The 18,692-nt window shown below is 38.4% G+C and overlaps 1 protein-coding gene across 1 annotated transcript in view; it reads right to left on the bottom strand.

Annotated features, from left to right (window-relative positions):
• Positions 1–18,692, bottom strand: part of LOC150089465 (uncharacterized) — a 1,372,165-nt gene that overhangs the window by 204,482 nt on the left and 1,148,991 nt on the right. Inside the window, exons 51-52 of the mRNA XM_090389992.1 lie at positions 11,010–11,063; positions 10,549–10,656 (exon numbers count right to left, since the gene is read on the bottom strand). Coding sequence (XP_090246118.1) covers positions 10,549–10,656; positions 11,010–11,063 — 162 coding nt within the window. The remainder of the gene's footprint in view (positions 1–10,548; positions 10,657–11,009; positions 11,064–18,692) is intronic.

Here is an 18,692-nt window from a genome sequence, read left to right as displayed (position 1 = left end):
AAAGCTGAGAACATTGGATCCCAGTGATGCTAATTTGCAGGACGAGCAGCATCATTGGGAGTACCCTCACCATGTACAGGTACCCACATTGAGGGGTATAACTTTGAAAATATATAAGAAGAAAGCAATTAAAAACAACAGAAGTGTAAAGGAGTGAAATTAGAAGAAAAGTCAGTTTGGTGAGTCTGAAGTTGAAATGTGAATGGATGTTCATTAGTTGATGCACCTGTTTAGACTCTATATATGGAATTGCTGATGCTAATTTGTGAAATTATTTGTGGAAAGGCACGAAGCAGAAACCAAAACATCTAAGTTCCCACTTTTGAAAATCTATAATTTCAAAATTCCTATACTAAGTCCAATACTACACTTGTGATTTTATTCTTTGGCTTTCTCCTGAAAATCTTCTTGTGCATCTACAGATTCTAATGAACTTTATATTCCAGTACTGGCATACTCTATTATGAAAAAGATATTGCTACATCAGAAATTTGCAAGTAGGTATCTAATGTGCTTTTGGCCCATATCTTGCAATCCCATTCAAAAATTTAAAGTGATTTCCAGAATGTTAAGGAGCATCAAAAAGAAATTAGAACTCCTACTACCACTGACAGAAGTCATGGAGTTTCTTGACTGATTTTTTCTACAAACCTGGCTACATGATGCTGATGACCTAGCAAACCTAGCTACAAATTTTGATTGCATTCCTTTACCCTCATTAATTATTGAGAGAGTGGAGTCTACATATCTGCACAGTTTAAGTATAAAATTGTAAATGTCCTCTTTTGTGGGGTCATGTATTGTGAGGCTGTGATAATTAAATCTAATGAAAGTCTATCATTATTTTCCTAGATGCAGTATATTTTACCTTTCTCTAAGGATGCCAAACATTTTATCTATGATAATCAGATAGTGTTTACTGTAAAAAGCTGAACATTTGCTAAAAAAAAAAATAAATAAATTATATTTATCATATGATTACTTCACTTTGCCCCTTCTTGGCTTCCTGTGAACTTGGAAATTACCTTGTTGAAAAAAAGAAATAATAATCCTTTTAAAATGCAGAGATTACTAGCCTATATCAATGCCGAAATAGAATTTTTTAAACATTTTAACTGTTGATAGTATAGAGAGTACTGTCATCATTTCTACTCTTAGACTTGTTCATCTGCTGTACTGGATTAGAAAAAAAAAACAACATTGTAGTTTCTTTTTCAGGTTGTAAACTTATAGTTAAAAAAAGAATTTTAAGTAAAAATTTGTTAACATATCTCTCAAGGACTTCGTGTCAGATCAGCCCATATGATATTATTATTGATAACTTCTTCAACAAGAAATTTTTATGATTCTCCCATTAGATTTATTCCACTTTTCACACTACGTCAAAAATTTCCTTAAATACTCCAAATTATGGCAGAACTGTGATTGAGGTAAGCAGGTGTCCTGTCACCACTACTATTCATAGCTGTCATGAATGATGTGCAGTGTAGAGTGGTGGAACAACTTGGACAGGACCAGATGAAAGTCATGCTCTTTGCAGATGACCTCTGCATATGGGGAAAGAGCAGGGAACAACTGCAATAGCAAGTTGATATATATGGGCTAGTATGGCCAATGAATTTGTACTGGTTTTCAGTCAAGAGAAGAGTGAAGTTATGGTTCTAAAGAGGAGTGGCAAGTTTGATGGATACATTACAATGGAAGGGAAAGAGCTAAAAATGGTTAACAACTTCAAGGAAGCACCATTACAAAGACTGGAGTGATATATGAAGAAATAAGTAGAAGGATACAAGCAAGTGGAAATTTCTATAGGCAGACAAGAGATCTGATCTGGAACAGGAACATACTACTGAAGTGTAAGGTCAGTAGTATGTTCAAGGACATCAGCCAATTCTGACATATGCATCTGAAACTTGGACTATGAGGAAAAGGGATGAAAGCAGAATTCAGGGGACAGAAATGAGATTTGTGTGGAGCATAGCCAGAAAAACAAGACGTGACAAAATCAGGAATGATGTGATTAGGGAGAGAATTCAGGTTGAAAAACTCCAGGACAGGATTGAAAGGTCCCGTTTGAAATGGTTCCGACATGTAAAGAGGATGAAGGGTGCCTCCATAGCCAGGTGGGAAGGAGCAACAGGGTTCGAGCCAGTCACCACTAAATACGGAGGATGCGGAAAGGTCAGGGAATGACCACCGCATATTCCCGGAGCAATATGGCCTTAGTTGCTAATGCTCCTAAAAACAAAATAACAAACAACAACAAAACAAAACAAAGAGGATGAATGAGGGGTGTTTGCCAAGAAGAATGTTTGATTTACAATTAAGGGATAAAAGACCAAGAATGAGATGGATGGCAAGACATGATAAAGACTGATGTCATTAAGAGAGGAGGAAACTGGAATGAAATCAATGACTGAGAGAAGTACAAGGACAGTGCATGGTGGTGAGGCTTCATACATCGACCCATGGAATAGCGGAATGATAACAGATGATGATGTGATCTTACCATAGCTTTTCATAGCAATCAACAACACATATTGGTCTAGAATTTAAATAAACTTATAATGTCATGAAATTTCTGGTTTTGGTTTTTCACATCAACTTCATGAATTTCATGTTTCAATCATGTGAACTGAGCATATAATTCACATGAAGTTCAGGTCTGCAAAGATTAGCATTAGCATTAGTAGAGGCACACGATGCAAGAAAGCAAGCCTATACAGCATCAGCCAAAAAAAAAACATCCCTTCCCATAAGATCCACAGACTCCAACTTATACAGATATAATACAGGACTGAATGGACTAGAGTGCCATGAACTAGATTCTATGAGTAATTAAATTACAGTTTCACAGCATCTTAAATTTCTTTCAAAACTCTTTGCTACCGAAAGATATCCATACTCTAGCTAAACTGTGGATTTCTTTACCATAAACTGTAATGATGGTATTATTAATACACATAAGACAAACATATATTTTAAATGCATAACACAATGCTGATGGAAATCATTAAAAGGTAAAATCAACATTTTAGATTAAATCATAAAAGACAGATATTTTCCATAAATTTTACAGGAAAAATTATAAAAGGTGTCAGTTATTCAGTTCAATCATCGTGAATAAATCCTGATTCCAGTAATAGTGATGCTTTTATATATAGCTGAAAGACTGAATTTTACTTTTACCATTACATATTTCTCTGTGTTTTTTTTGGCTTTTTCCATTCTTTATGTGTTTAACCAGCCACTGATGAAAAATGAAAAAGATTCTTCTGGTTCGGGATTCATTCAGTAACAACAAATTCTTTATTATTATTAAATACTATGTTCACTTAGTTTTTGTCTTGAATTATGGTTTTTCTTATCCTGCATGACAGTATACTGGTGTTGTCACTTGTCATTCATTAGCATTAGCATTGCCAAACGATGCAAGAAATCCAGCTTATGCAGCATCAGCCAAAAAAAGAGTCTGCAATTCTGCCCACACACGATAAGAGGGAGTATATGATGAGAGCCTTGTCAATCAATTCGGCCCTGGAAAGTTTGTGCAAGGCTCAAGGGGTAGAATTTTTTTCAGCCTGGTCTGTACTTGTTAACAGAAGGGACTGCTTCTACAGGGATGGGATACACTTAAATAGAAAGGATGCAAGAATATTTGCTGATGCTATTGAGGCAGTGTTAGGTGTGTCAGAAAACTGCTAGCTTGGGGGGATACAAGGACTAATAGATTAACAGTAGCCACAGGCAGAGGTGAAAGCATTGCTCAAAGGTATTGCTCAAAGCATCAAAGGCGGATATTGTTGGGATATCAGAGACGTGGTGTCACACGGATATAAGGAATACAGAACTGGAATTTGGGGAGTACAATGTCTACAGAAAGGATAGACAGGATAGGAAGGGAGGAGGGATTCCTGCACTGCTTCTATTGGAATGAGCAGAAGCCTGGAAAACAAGATACAGGATATTTCGAAGACTGCTGGGAGTCATTGCGGTACAGGTAAACACATGGGTTGTGTTAGGGTAGCTAAGAAAAAGAACAGGTGCATGTATACTTGCGTGTACACCAATACTAGGAGTTTGGTAAATAAATCTGATGAATTTGAGGTATTGCTCAAAGCATCAAAGGCGGATATTGTTGGGATATCAGAGACGTGGTGTCACACAGATATAAGGAATGCAGAACTGGAATTTGGGGAGTACAATGTCTACAGAAAGGATAGACAGGATAGGAAGGGAGGAGGGGTTATGCTATTAGTTAAGAAATACATAAAATCCAAGGAAGTGAAGCCAGTCGACATTGCTGGAAAGTGCAATGTCGAGTCAGTTTGGTGTGATATAAGCACTGGGAGATCAAAATTGAGAGTAGGAGTGTGCTATAGGCCTAATGACGCTGATGAGTATAATAAGAAACTGTACAGGGAAATAGAGTGGGCCAGTAAATCAGGGAGTCTTATAATGGGGGATTTTAATTTCCCAGATATTGACTGGAATTTGTGGGTTGGTCATTCACACACTAGCAAGGCTTTTGTGGATTTATTGGATGATTGTTTTCTACATCAGCATGTTCGGGAGGCAACTAGAGGGAGTAATACTCTTGATTTGATTATCAGTAGTGATTCTTCATGCATTAAGAATCTGCAGATAAAGGAACCAGTAGGTGGCAGTGATCACAGTGTGCTGAAGTGGGATTTACTCAAAGAGGTAACTACCATGAGGGGTAAAGGGAAGAGTTATTGCTTTCGTAACGGCGACTACGATGGTCTGAGATAGTATTAAAACTCTAAACAGTGGGACCAACTGATGATGTTACCAACAGCAAATTCAAAATGGGAAGCATTCAAAGAACTTATCTTGGAAGATACTAGGCTTTACATACCAACTAAGAAATATTGTTCAAGGTTTAGGTCTAAATGGATGTCAGATGAACTAATGAGACATATGGCAGAGAAGAAAATGCATGGGATACATATAAATAAACACATGATACAGAAGCCTATGATAGATACAAGTTGATCTGTAACCAAGTTACAAAGGAGGTTAGGCAGGCGAAGGCAGATTACGAGAAATCTTTGGCAAGGGATGCAAAGAAAAACAGCAAAGAGTTCTTTACTTATGTAAACTCTAGAAGGAAGGGGATGAATCAGATTGGTCCACTTGATATCGGTGGGTCAACTGTTGATGATCCTGCTCAGGTAGCTAACAAACTAAATGAATATTTTGCATTGACATTCACACATGAGGAGTTATTCAGTGAGGGGAATGCCAGAGGTGTATTCAACTCTGGCAGTAAGCTAGATAATCTTGTAATAACTGAGAGTAAAGTGGAGGAGAAATTGTTTAAAGTTAAACACAAGAAAGGCACCTGGGGTGGATGGGATCTATCCAGTTATATTAAAGGAGGCAGCAAAGGAAGTAAGCACACCCTTAGCCATAATTATGAGAGCTTCCTTGGACTAAGGGGAGGTACCCATAGACTGGAGATGTGCAAATGTGACCCCAATTCACAAAGGAGGATCAAAGGCTGACACAAGTAATTATAGACCTGTGAGTTTAACTTCTGTTCCAGAAAAATTAATGGAGGCACTGGTTAAAGAAGCACTGCGGGATCATCTAGACAAGACTTCAGTTATAGCTCGGACACAGCATGGTTTTGTTAAGGGGAAGTCTTGCCTGACCAATTTGATTGGATACTATGATGCAGTCACAAAGAACTGGATGCAGGGAATAACTTTGATATTATATACTTGGATCTTAGAAATGCTTTTGATACTGTTGCACAAATTGGAGCAGTGTGGCATTGAAGGCAAATTTCTGCTATGGATAAAGGGGTGGTTGAGGGGGAGAAGACAGAGAGTGGTAATCAATGGACACTGCTCATCGTGGACTAATGTTATTAGTGGAGTCCCTCAGGGTTCAGTGTTGGGTCCATTATTGTTTTCTGTATTTATAAATAATATTGATGATGGTATATCAAGGTTAATGTCCAAGTTTGCAGACGATACAAAGGTTGGCAGGTTGATAAGGACACTACTGACACTATGCTGCTGCAACAGGATCTGGAAAGGTTGAGCAGATGGGCTGAGAGGTGGCAAATGAAGTTTAACATTGAAAAATGTAAAGTACTACATACGGTTAACAGCAACCCCAGAGCAACGTATCAACTCTGTGGTACTACACTGACAGTGGCAAAGAATGAAAAGGACCTGGGGATAATTGTGCAGGCAGATATGAAGTTCTCTGAGCAGTGCAGATGGTTTGCAAGAGTAGCTCATGGTGTCTTATCAATGATATACAGGAATTTTTCTAGTAGGGATAAGGAAGTGATTATTCCCTTGTATAAGGCAATGATCAGGCCACACCTTGAGTACTGTATACAGGTCTGGAGGCCTCATTTCAAGAAGGATGTAGAGCTGCTGGAATGAGTACAGAGAAGGGCAACAAGATTAGTGAATGGAAAAGAGGGTTGCTCTTACGAAGAAAGGCTTAAGTTTTGCAAATTACAGTGTCTGGAGACTAGGCACCGGTGAGGTGATCTGATAGAGGTGTATAAAGCGTTGAATGGTTTGAGCATGCTCAATGCTGATGGGATTCTGTCTCTTTCTCAGAATAATCACCTGAGAGGGCATAAATTCAAATTGAGGAAAGACAGATGTAGGATAGATGTGCGGAAATTTGCCGTTAGCGGGCGGGTAGTTGGTTGGTGGAACAGACTTCCATCCCTTGTTGTGGAAGTTGATAGCCTAAATAAATTTAACGCTCCACTCATTTTGAATGAGTGGAGGGGTGAAGTGGAAGTTTTTTTTTTTTTTTTTTTTTTTTGCTGATGCTGCATAAGCTTGCTTTCTTGCATCATATGCCTCTACTAATGCTAATGCTAAAAAAAACCCCTCCTATTTCACCCCTCCATTCATCCCAAATGCCTATCCAGCTCAGCCTTAAATTTATTTAGGCTATCAAGTTCTACAACAAAAGATGGAAGTCTGTGCACCAATCACCTACCCACTGGCTAAAGGCAAATTTAAGCACATCTTTTCTACAAATGTCTTTCCTCAATTTGAATGTGTGTTCTCTCAGGTGCTTAATCTGAGCAAGAGGAAGAATCCCAACAGCATTCAGCTTTCTGAAGCCATTTAAGGCCTTAAAAACCTCAATCAGATCACTTCACGGGGTGGTGGGCACCTCTGTAGCCAGGTGGGGAAGAGCCGCAGTGTGTAGCACATGCTTCTTGATTAGACTGGGGTTCGAGCCCGTGACCACCAAATACGGAGGATGCAGAAAGGTCAGGGAATGACCACTGCATATCCCCGGAACAATATGGCCTTAGTTGCTAATGCTCCAAAAACCAAATAACAAACAAACAAACTTCACAGGGGCCTACTCTCCAGGCGCTGCAATTTTCAGGTCTTAAGCCTTTCTTGGAAAGAGCACCCCCATTGTTCCCCTCACCAATCTTGTTGCCCTTCTTTGTACTCGTTCTAGCAACTCTACATCCTTCTTAAAATGAGGCCTCCAGACCTGTATACAGTACTCTAGGTGTGGCCTGACCATCGCCTTGTATAACAGGATAATCACCTCCCTGTCCCTGCTAGCAAAATTCCTATATATCATTGACAAGGCTCCATGACCTGCCCTGGCAGCCCGTCTGCACTGCCCTACGAACTTCATATTCGGCTGCACAACTACCCTCAGGTCTTTTTCCACTTTCAACTTCCCTGAGTGTAGTAACACACAGTTGGTACATTTCTATTCAGTTATTGCTGCCCATATGCAGTATTTTGCATTTATCAATGTTAAACTTTGGTTGCCACTTCTCAGCCCATTTGCCCACCTTATCTTGATCCAGTTGGAGTAGCATAGTGCCTTTACTGTCATTAATAATCCTGCCAACCTTTGTAGAGCTGCTGGAACGAGTACAGAGAAGGGCAACAAGATTAGTGAATGGAACAAAGGGTTGCTCTTACGAAGAAAGGCTTAAGTTTTGCAAATTACAGTGTCTGAAGACTAGGCACCGGCGAGGTGATCAGATAGAGGTGTATAAAATCTGAAAACTTGGACATCAAACCTTATATACCTTCATCAATATCATTGATAAATATACAAAACAACACTGGGCCCAACACCAAACCCTGGAGAACTCCATTAATAACATTTGTCCACGAAGACCAGTGTCCATTGATTACTATTCTCTGTTTTCTCCCACTCAACTATCCCTTTATCCATTGTAGCAACTTACCCTTAATGCCATATCTCTCCAATTTGTAGAACAGTCTTCCACGTGCAACAGTATCAAAAGCTTTCCTGAAATCCAAGTATACGATATCAAAATTATTTTTGGCATTCAGTTCCTTTGTGACTACATCAGAGTATCCAATCAAATTTGTCAAACAAGACCTCCCTTTAACAAACCCATGCTGTGTCTTAACTATTACTGCAGTCTTGTCTAGATGATCCTGTAATGCTTCTTTAACCAGTGATTCCATTATTTTCCCCGAACACAAGTTAAATTAACAGGTCTATAGTTAGTTGTGTCAGCTTTTGAATCCCCTTTCTGAATTGGTGATAAATTTGCACACCTCCAGTCCATGGGGATCTCCCCTGAGTCCAAGGAATAATTATGGCTAAGGGTTTGCTTACTTCCTTTGCTGCCTCCTTTAATATAACTGGATAGATCGCATCCACCCCAGGTTCCTTTTTTTATGTTTAACTTCAACAATTTCTCCTCCACTTTGCTCCCAGTTATTACAAAATCACTTAGATCCCTGTTTGAGTTTGATAAATTTCTGAAACTCCCCTCACTGAATAACTCCTCGTGTGTTAATTTAAATGCAAATTACTCATTCAGTTTATCAGGTATCTAAGCATGATCATCAATAGTCAACCCATCCATGTTAAGTGGTCCAATCTGATTCATCCCTTTCCTCTAGAGTTTACATAAGTAAAGAACTCTTTGCTGTTTTTCTTTGTATCCTTTGTCAAGGATTTCGGGCAGATCACGTCTCGGCAGAATTGCGGACATTTTCACATTCACCCCTAACTCGCGACTTTTTTTCAACATTGAGCTGTACTTGTTGAGTAAATCTGTAGATTTCTTACTCTTAATGTCATTTGTTCCAACATGTACAACAATATCACCTTTTGTGCCCTTAAAAGATGATATCTGTTCTACAACGTCATCAACTTTTGCCCCTGGCAGACATACCCTGGTTCTGTTCTTAAGTTCTGCAAATTGCAGTGGATGGAGACTAGACGCCTGCGCAGTGATCTGATTGAGGTGTATAAGGTCTTGAATGGGTTGAGCATGCTGAATTCTGATGGGATCCTTCCACTTGTTCAGATTACGAACTTAAGGGGGCATAAATTCAAATTAAGAAAAGACAGATGTAGATTAGATGTGCGGAAATTTGCCTTTAGCCAGCGGGTGGTTAATTGCTGGAACAAACTTCCATCTGTCGTTGTGGAAGTTGATAGGTTGAATAAATTTAAGGAGGAACTGGACAGGCATTTGGAGGGAATGGTGTGATTTTTTTTTTTTTTTTTTTGGCTGATGCTGCATAAGCTCATACACTTGCTTTCTTGCATCAAATGCCACTGCAAATACTACTATCCTTCTTGCATAGTATATTTCCTGTCTCCCTGACAATAGTCATCAACAATAACTAGTTCCTTTGGGACCAGTGCATTCTTCCTTGGAGATTGCTTCTGTGTTTCCTGATGTACAGGAGTGAACTCTGCCATTGAGCTGGGCAGCTGAGAGCTTGATGGGCCCCTCATATTAATTTCTTCGAGGGCATTTACCCTACACCTCAGGCTCTCATAGATGCCCATCAGAACACTGAGTTGGCGCCTCTGGGGCCAACTCAGCATTCTGATTGGCATTCCTCATCTGGGGCTGTTCTTGTTCAAATCCCATTGGAGATTTGGGGAATTCTTACAGCCTTTTGAAATTAATCTCAGATGGGTCCCCTCTACGAGTCTGTGGATCTATTTGCATGATGTATGGCCTGACAACCCGTAAGGGTTTTTCAGACCACACATCATACAAATAGATCCACAGACTCCAACTTTTACAGACAGAATACAGGACTGAATGGACTAGAGTGCCATGAACTAGATCCTATGAGTGATTAAGTAATGAACCAGATATTCTCAGGGATTTTTGGTTTATCACCTACTCAGTATCAACTATCAATATCATTTAAGCATTTTTCTTCCTAGTCTGATGATATTCATCTTCAGCTGCTAAATGAATGCTACCTAAACTTTATCTCTAGTGAATTTGGCTTTATTTTATTTTGACAGTAATTTAAATGCTTTAATGTTCTATATTAAATTTTACACGAAATTATACTGCTTTATTATTTACATTAGAATATTTATAGAATTCCTTATAAAACAACAATAATTTTGCAATGGCTGCCTTAAAATTATTAAAGTAAAAAAAAAAGCGAAGAATGTGTACATTAATTTTGAATTAAATCTTAATTTAATTTAATTGTATTTGACAGTTATTCAATTTAATAAATTTTATGCTTAAAATTTACTTACTGGAGGTCCAGGTGCACCTTGATCGCCAACAGGTCCCAGAGTACCACTTTCTCCTTTCTCTCCTGGCAATCCAATCTCCCCCTGCTTACCTGGAGCTCCTGGAGGACCCTAAATCAGTTTTAATGAAAGCAGAAAGGTTTTGGCATTGCACAATGAATATTTTATAGTACACAATAAATCTCATATTAATTTAATAGTCTGAATATTTTATTAATATTCTTGCACATTAGCAATATAAGAAAAAATTAGCATTAAAGACTTTTTACATGTTATTCTCAAAAGAAATCCTTTTAAAAATTGCATAATTTTAAAAGATTGGAAGATCTATTAAGGTTAATCATATATTAACCTTAATAGATTACAACACTAAAAAATTGATAGATCATTAAATGGAGTACTCTAAGAAAGAATTACACTTAATCAATTACACTTTACTCAATGCTTAAAATTAGAAAACTTACAGGCTTTCCAACTGTGCCCGGGGGACCCATAATTCCAGATTCTCCTGGTGGACCCTAAAAAGGTTGTGTAACTTGAGTGGATAAATAATAATTTAATAAATAATAAAATAATAATTTTTGAACAAATTACTATAAATGGTAAGTGAATCCACAAACAATTTGCTGTAAAACAGGCAATGGTGTGTAAAATTGAATAATTTATTATTGTTCAACAACTTGAATAATTTGAGAACAGTTTTAAAAATAATCGCTATTGAAAAACTTTTTTCCAAGAAATTAATATTGTTTATCATATAGGAAACAAAAATTTTTGCTACTTATTAATTACCATAATATACATGCTAGTCATGTACATAGTGATTTACAAAATGGCAACTTCCAAGTTATGCTAATTTGACTTGAAGAAACATTAAAGATTAGAAGAAGAGTAAACAAAACCCAAAAACTTCTCTCTTCTCTCTTGTCAGGTGCTGTGTTGAATTCAGTCTGAAAAATGTGTCAATATCTTTATATAGATATAAAAAAAAACAAAAATTTTATTTCTATCAAAAATAATTTGTACAATTTTTCTAGTCAATTAACATACATGTACATATTAACTGTATACAAGTTTATATGAAAATCATCTGATGTGTACAGCAAAATCCCCTTACAAAGTATACTTTGTAAGGGGATTTTGTAAGTATACTTTGTAATTTTGTAAGTATACTCACCTTATTTTGTAAGTATACTCACCTTACAAAGTATACAAAGTATACTTTGTAAGGTGAGTTACAAATTACTATTATTAGTAATTTGTAAGGATTATTTGTTTGTTTGTTTGCTCAAAATGGTTCTGATGGAAAGTTCAGTATAGTGAATTATTTCCAAAGGCCAGCTATGCAAAAAATGTACTGGTTTACAGTAAAAGAAAAACAAGAAAGCAAGCTTGCAAAGCTTAAGCCAAAAAAAAAAAAAAAAAAAAAAAAGAAAAAACCCAAAACAAAAACCCTTCACATGTCATCTGCCCATCCAATCCAATATGCTGTTGTTGTTATTATTTGGTTTAACAACACACAAGGGCTACTAAGGCCAAATTGTGTCTGTTCATCATTAATTCACAAAAAGCATATTGTAAGAGAGAGAGAGAGAGGTTAAATTATATGCTTCTGTACAAGCCAATATGTTTTAGATATAATAAAAGTTCTTCAATATTTGCTTCATTTCCTAAGAAATGAGATAAATCAGGTGATATATTCAACTTGGAGAGTGACTGAAAAGTGTTTGACCGGATGGTTGAATGTAAAGGACAATCAACCAGAAAATGACAGACCGTAAGTTGCATTTGACAGGATGAGCATGGTGGTGGGTTTTCTCCCAATAATAGAAAGAGATGAGTATGATGAGTGTGTCCAATTCTGAGTCTTGCCAGTACCACTTCCTCTCGTCTGTTTTGTTGGAAGCCAGAGAGCCACAGCTTTGGATCTTCTTTTATCTGGTCAAGTTTATTGTTAATGTCACTTTTCCAGGTCTGTGACCATTTATTGTAGCACACTTTGCATTTCTTACTCAGAGTAAGGAACCTGAGGATGTTGTGAGAGAGCGGGTTGAGGATGTTTAGCGGCAAAGTCAGCACTTTCATTTCCCGGAATGCCTGAATGGCCAGGGATCCAGCAAAAACTGATTGACTGATTGGACACACACACTGCAAGCAAATAGCTGGGAATAAATCTGTTTCAATGTAGGATGATAAGAGGAGAAATTCTTCCTTATGGCAGAGACAGCACTAAGAGAATCTGTTTAAATTATGGCAGATGAGATGGAAAGCTCAATAATCTTACTAAGCACTAAGTTAATGGCATATAATTCAGCTGTGAAGATGCTGCAAGCAAGTGGCAGTGTGGCTGAACGTGTACATAAAGGAAAAACTGCTGCAACACCTACCATACTCTCAGTTTTGGAACCATCCGTATAAATTTTACAGGCATGGTTGTTCATAGTAGCATGAGCTGAATGTAACTGTCTGATATTGCAGGGAGGTATAATATTTTTCCCCTACAGGAGGAAGTGTATATCTTGAGAGACAGACACATGTGTCAAAGGAGCAACAGATGTAGTTGTGTCTTGGAAAATTTCATTTAAATTGACATTCCAAGTCTGAACAAGCTCTTTGATCCTGAGTGAGGCAGGTCTATTTTCATTTGGCTTGCTCTCATAGAAGGATTCCCAATGAGTATTATAAAGATACTCCCAACTTGGGTGTGATAGTAGACTCTGGATCTTAGCAGCGTAGTAGAGCAGTAGTGTTTTTCTATGCAGGTGTAATGGGGGATCATGCACTTCAATATATAGACTTTGGATCGGAGAAATCCTGAAAGCTCCCAGCGCAGTCTTCAGAGCACTGTGATGGATCATATTTAGCAGTTTTAAAGTAGTGCTCCTGGCAGAGTCATACACTGGACAACCATAATCTAACTGTGAATGTATTAAACTTCTATAAAGATGCAGCAAAGTATACCGATCAGCTCCCCATGATATAAATGAGACTGCTCGAAGTATATTCAAATGCTTTATACAAGAAGTTCTCAAATAAGTGATGTGTGCTTGGAAATTTAGTTTGCGGTCTAATAGTAGTCCAAGAATCCAATCCAATAATTTGTCTACTTTGTTCTTCCATGAATTTATTCAAACAACCCACTTCCATAACAAAAGATGGAAGCTGGTTCAAACAATTAACCACCCACTGGATAAAGAAAAATCTCTGAACATCTATCCTACATCCATCCTTCCTCAATTTGAATTTATATCCCCTTGCATGTGTAGTTTTAGCAAGAGGAATAATGCCATCAACATTGAGCTTATTCAATCTTTTCAAGGCCTTAAACACTTCAATCAGAGCCCCTTGTAGGCACCTAGTATTAATTATAGTAATAATTTTAATGGAAAACAATGATGTAACTATATTAGATAAAAGTATTTCTATTTTATCTACATTATACTGTTGGATAAAAGTTAAGGAAAAAAGTGCAACAATATGGAAAATAATTGATACAGCAGCAAAATTTACCAGGGAAGTACATTATATTATACAGCAGTATGAACTTATTATAAGTAAAGCACATCATTTAGAAATATTAGAATTAGTATTAGTATTAATAGCCGCAGCATTAAAGATGCAAAAATGCAAACTTAAACATAAGCTAAAATAAAAAAATAAAAAAAAAATCCCACTGTGAAATGGGAAGTGGAGGTCAGAAGTTTATCAAACTTTAACAGGGCACTAAATTATTTTGCAATAACTAAGAAGAAAGTGGAAGAGAAATTATTGAAGTTAAATATAGGGGAGGCACATGAGATTGATGGCATCTATTCAATTATAATAAGGGAGGAAACAAAGGATGTAAGAAAAACCTTAGCCATACTTATGGGAGCATCTTTGGATTCAGGGGAAGTCCCAGAGACTGGAGATGTGCAAATGTATCCCCAACTCACAAAGGGGAATCAAAGGGTGATATAAATTATTACAGACCTTTAGCTTAACTGCTGTTCCAGAGAAAGAAATGGAATCACTGGTTAAAGAAGTAATGCGGTAACATCTAGATAGAACTGCAGTTATACTTCAGACAGCATAGGTTTTTTTAAGGGGAATTCTTGTCTGACCAATTTGATGGGATACTACCATGTAGTCACAAAAGGATTGGATGCAAAAAATAATTTTGATATTATATACTTGAAGTGCAGGAGGGCTTTTGATACTGTTGCACATAAAAGATACTGCACAAAATGGAGCAGTCTGGCATTAAGATGTTGTTGTTTTTTTGTTTTTTTTTTTTGGTTTTTAGGAGCATTAGCAACTAAGGCCATATTTCTCCAGGGATATTCAGTGGTCATTCCCTGACCTTTCTGCATCCTCTGTATTTGGTGGTCACGGGCTCGAACCTTGGTCTAATCAAGAAGTGTGCGCTACGCATTGCTGCTCCTGCCTACCTGGCTATGGAGACACCCTGGCATTAAGAGTAAGTTACTTCTATACATAAAATGATGGTTGAGTGGGAAAGGACAGAGAGTGGTAATTAATGGACACTGCTCTTCATGGACTAATGACACATGGACTAGTGACCACCAAATACAGAGGATGCAGAAAGGTCAGGGTATGTCTGCCAGGGGCAAAAGTTGATGACGTTGTAGAGTGGATATCATCTTTTAAGGGCACAAAAGGTGATATAGTTGTACACGTTGGCACTAATGACATTAAGAGTAGGAGACCGGCGGAATTACTTGACAAGTACAGGTCACTGATGAAAAAAAGCCGTGAATTAGGGTTGAAATTGAAAGTGTCTGCAATTCTGCCCAGACACGATAGGAGGGAGTATATGATGAGAGCCCTGTCAATCAATTCGGCCCTGGAAAGATTGTGCAGGGCTCAAGGGGTAGAATTTTTTTCAGCCTGGTCTGTACTTGTTAACAGGAGAGACTGCTTCTACAGGGATGGGATACAATTAAATAGAAAGGGTGCAAGAATGTTTGCTGATGCTATCGAGGCAATGTTAGGTGGGTCGGAAAACTGCTAGATTGGGGGGATACAAGGACTAATAGATTAACAGTAGCCACTGGCAGAGGTGAAAGTGATTCTTGCACTGCTTCTATTGGAATGAGCCGCAGCCTGGAAAATAAGATGCAGGATATTTCAGAGACTGCTGGGAATCATTGGGGTACAAGTAAACACATGGGTTGTGTTAGGGTAGCTAAGAAAAAGAACAGGTGCATGTATACTTGTGTGTACACCAATGCTAGGAGTTTAGTAAGTAAATTTGATGAATTTGAGGTATTGCTCAAAACATCAAAGGCAGATATTGTGGGGATTTCAGAGACGTGGTGTCACACAGATATAAGAAATGCAGAACTGGAATTTGGGGAGTACAATGTCTACAGAAAGGATAGACAGGATAGGAAGGGAGGAGGGGTTATGCTATTAGTTAAAAAACACATAAAATACAAGGAAGTGAAGCCAGTCGACATCGCTGGACAGTGCAGTGTCGAGTCAGTTTGGTGTGACATAAGCATTGGGAGATCAAAATTGAGAGTAGGAGTGTGCTACAGGCCTAATGACTCTGATGAGTATAATAAGAAACTGTTCGGAGAAATAGAGTGGGCCAGTAAATCAGAGAGTCTTATAATGGGGGATTTTAATTTCCCAGATATTGACTGGAATTTGGGGGCTGGTCACTCACACAGTAGCAAGGCTTTTGTGGATTTATTGGATGATTGTTTTCTACATCAGCATGTTCGGGAGGCAACTAGAGGGAGTAATACTCTTGATTTGATTATCAGTAGTGATTCTTCATGCATTAAGAATCTGCAGATAAATGAACCACTTGGTGGCAGTGATCACAGTGTGCTGAAGTGGGAGTTACTCAAAGAGGTAACTACCATTAGGGGTAAAGGGAAGGGGTATTGCTTTCGTAAAGGCGACTACAATGGACTGAGACAGTATTTAAATTCTATACAGTGGGATCAACTGATGATATTGCCAACAGCAAATTCAAAATGGGAAGCAGTCAAAGAACTTATCGTGGAAGCTACTAGGCTTTACATACCAACTAAGAAATATTGTTCAAGGTTTAGGCCTAAATGGTTGTCAGATGAACTAATGAGGCATATGGCAGAGAAGAAAAATGCATGGGATACATACAAATTAACACGTGACACGGACGCCTATGATAGATACAAGTTGATCTGTAACCAAGTTACAAAGGAGGTTAGGCAGGCGAAGGCAGATTACGAGAGATCCTTGGCAAGGGATGCGAAGAAAAACAGCAAAGAGTTCTTTACTTATGTAAACTCTAGAAGGAAGGGGATGAATCAGATTGGTCCACTTGAGATCGATGGGTCAACTGTTGATGACCCTGCTCGGGTAGCTAACAAACTAAATGAATATTTTGCATCGACATTCACACATGAGGAGTTATTCAGCGAGGGGAATGCCAGAGGTGTATTCAACTCTAGCAGTAAGCTAGAGAATCTTGTAATAACTGAGAGCAAAGTGGAGGAGAAATTGTTGAAGATAAACACAAGAAAGGCACCTGGGGTGGATGGGATCTATCCAGTTATATTAAAGGAGGCAGCAAAGGAGGTAAGCAAACCCTTAGCCATAATTAGGAGAGCTTCCTTGGACTCAGGGGAGGTACCCATTCACTGGAGATGTGCAAATGTGACCCCAATTCACAAAGGGGGATCAAAGGCTGACACAAGTAATTATAGACCTGTGAGTTTAACTTCTGTTCCCGGAAAATTAATGGAGGCACTGGTGAAAGAAGCACTGCAGGATCATCTAGACAAGACTTCAGTTATAGCTAGGACACAGCATGGTTTTGTTAAGGGGAAGTCTTGCCTGACCAATTTGATTGGATACTATGATGCAGTCACAAAAGAACTGGATGCAGGGAATAACTTTGATATTATATACTTGGATCTTAGAAAGGCTTTTGATACTGTTGCACATGGAAGACTGCTGCACAAATTGGAGCAGTGTGGCATTGGAGGCAAGTTGCTGCTATGGATAAAGGGGTGGTTGAGGGGGAGAAGACAGAGAGTGGTAATCAATGGACACTGCTCATCGTGGACTAATGTTATTAGTGGAGTCCCTCAGGGTTCAGTATTGAGGCCTTTATTGTTTTCTGTATTTATAAATGATATTGATGATGGTATATCAGGCTTAATGTCCAAGTTTGCAGACGATACGAAGGTTGGCAGGGTTGTCAAGGACACTACTGACACTATGCTGCTGCAACAGGATTTGGAAAGGTTGAGCAGATGGGCTTCGAGGTGGCAAATGAAGTTTAACATTGACAAATGTAAAGTACTACATATGGGAAACAGCAACCCCAGAGCAACGTATCAACTCTGTGGTACTACACTGACAGTGGTAGAGAATGAAAGGGACCTGGGGGTGGTGGTGCAGGCAGATATGAAGTTCTCTGAGCAGTGCAGACGAGCTGCAAGAGTAGCTCATGGTGTATTGTCAATGATATATAGGAATTTTTCTAGCAGGGATAAGGAGGTGATTATTCCCTTGTATAAGGCAATGGTCAGGCCACACCTAGAGTACTGTATACAGGCCTGGAGGCCTCATTTCAGGAAGGATGTAGAGCTGCTGGAACGAGTACAGAGAAGGGCAACTAGATTGGTGAATGGGACAAAGGGGTTCTCTTACGAAGAAAGGCTTAAGTTTTGCAAATTACAGTGTCTGGAAACTAGGCACCAGCGGGGTGATCTGATAGAGGTGTACAAAGCCTTGAATGGTTTGAGCATGCTCAATGCTGATGGGATTCTTCCTCTAGCTCAGAAAAATCACCTGAGAGGGCATAAATTCAAATTGAGGAAAGACAGATGTAGGATAGATGTGCGGAAATTTGCCTTTAGCCAGCGTGTGGTTGGTGGGTGGAACAGACTTCCATCCCTTGTCGTGGAAGTTGATAGCCTAAATAAGTTTAAGGCTCAGCTGGACAGGTATTTCGAACGAACAGAGGGGTGAAGTGGAAGTGGTTATTTTTATTTATTTATGTTACTTTTTTTTTTTTTTTTTTTTTTTTGGCTGATGCTGCATAAGCTTGCTTTCTTGCATCAAATGCCTCTACTAATGCTAATGCTAATGTTATTAGTGGAGTCCCGAGGGGTTTGGCATTAGGCCCATTGTTGTTTCGT

Source organism: Mastigoproctus giganteus, chromosome 2 (genome assembly GCF_048544385.1).
Source record: "Mastigoproctus giganteus isolate SK-2022 chromosome 2, ASM4854438v1, whole genome shotgun sequence".
NCBI classification, from domain to species: domain Eukaryota; kingdom Metazoa; phylum Arthropoda; class Arachnida; order Uropygi; family Thelyphonidae; genus Mastigoproctus; species Mastigoproctus giganteus.
The sequence above is the reverse complement of the archived record's forward strand: the minus strand, read 5'-3'. Positions and strand labels throughout refer to the sequence as shown.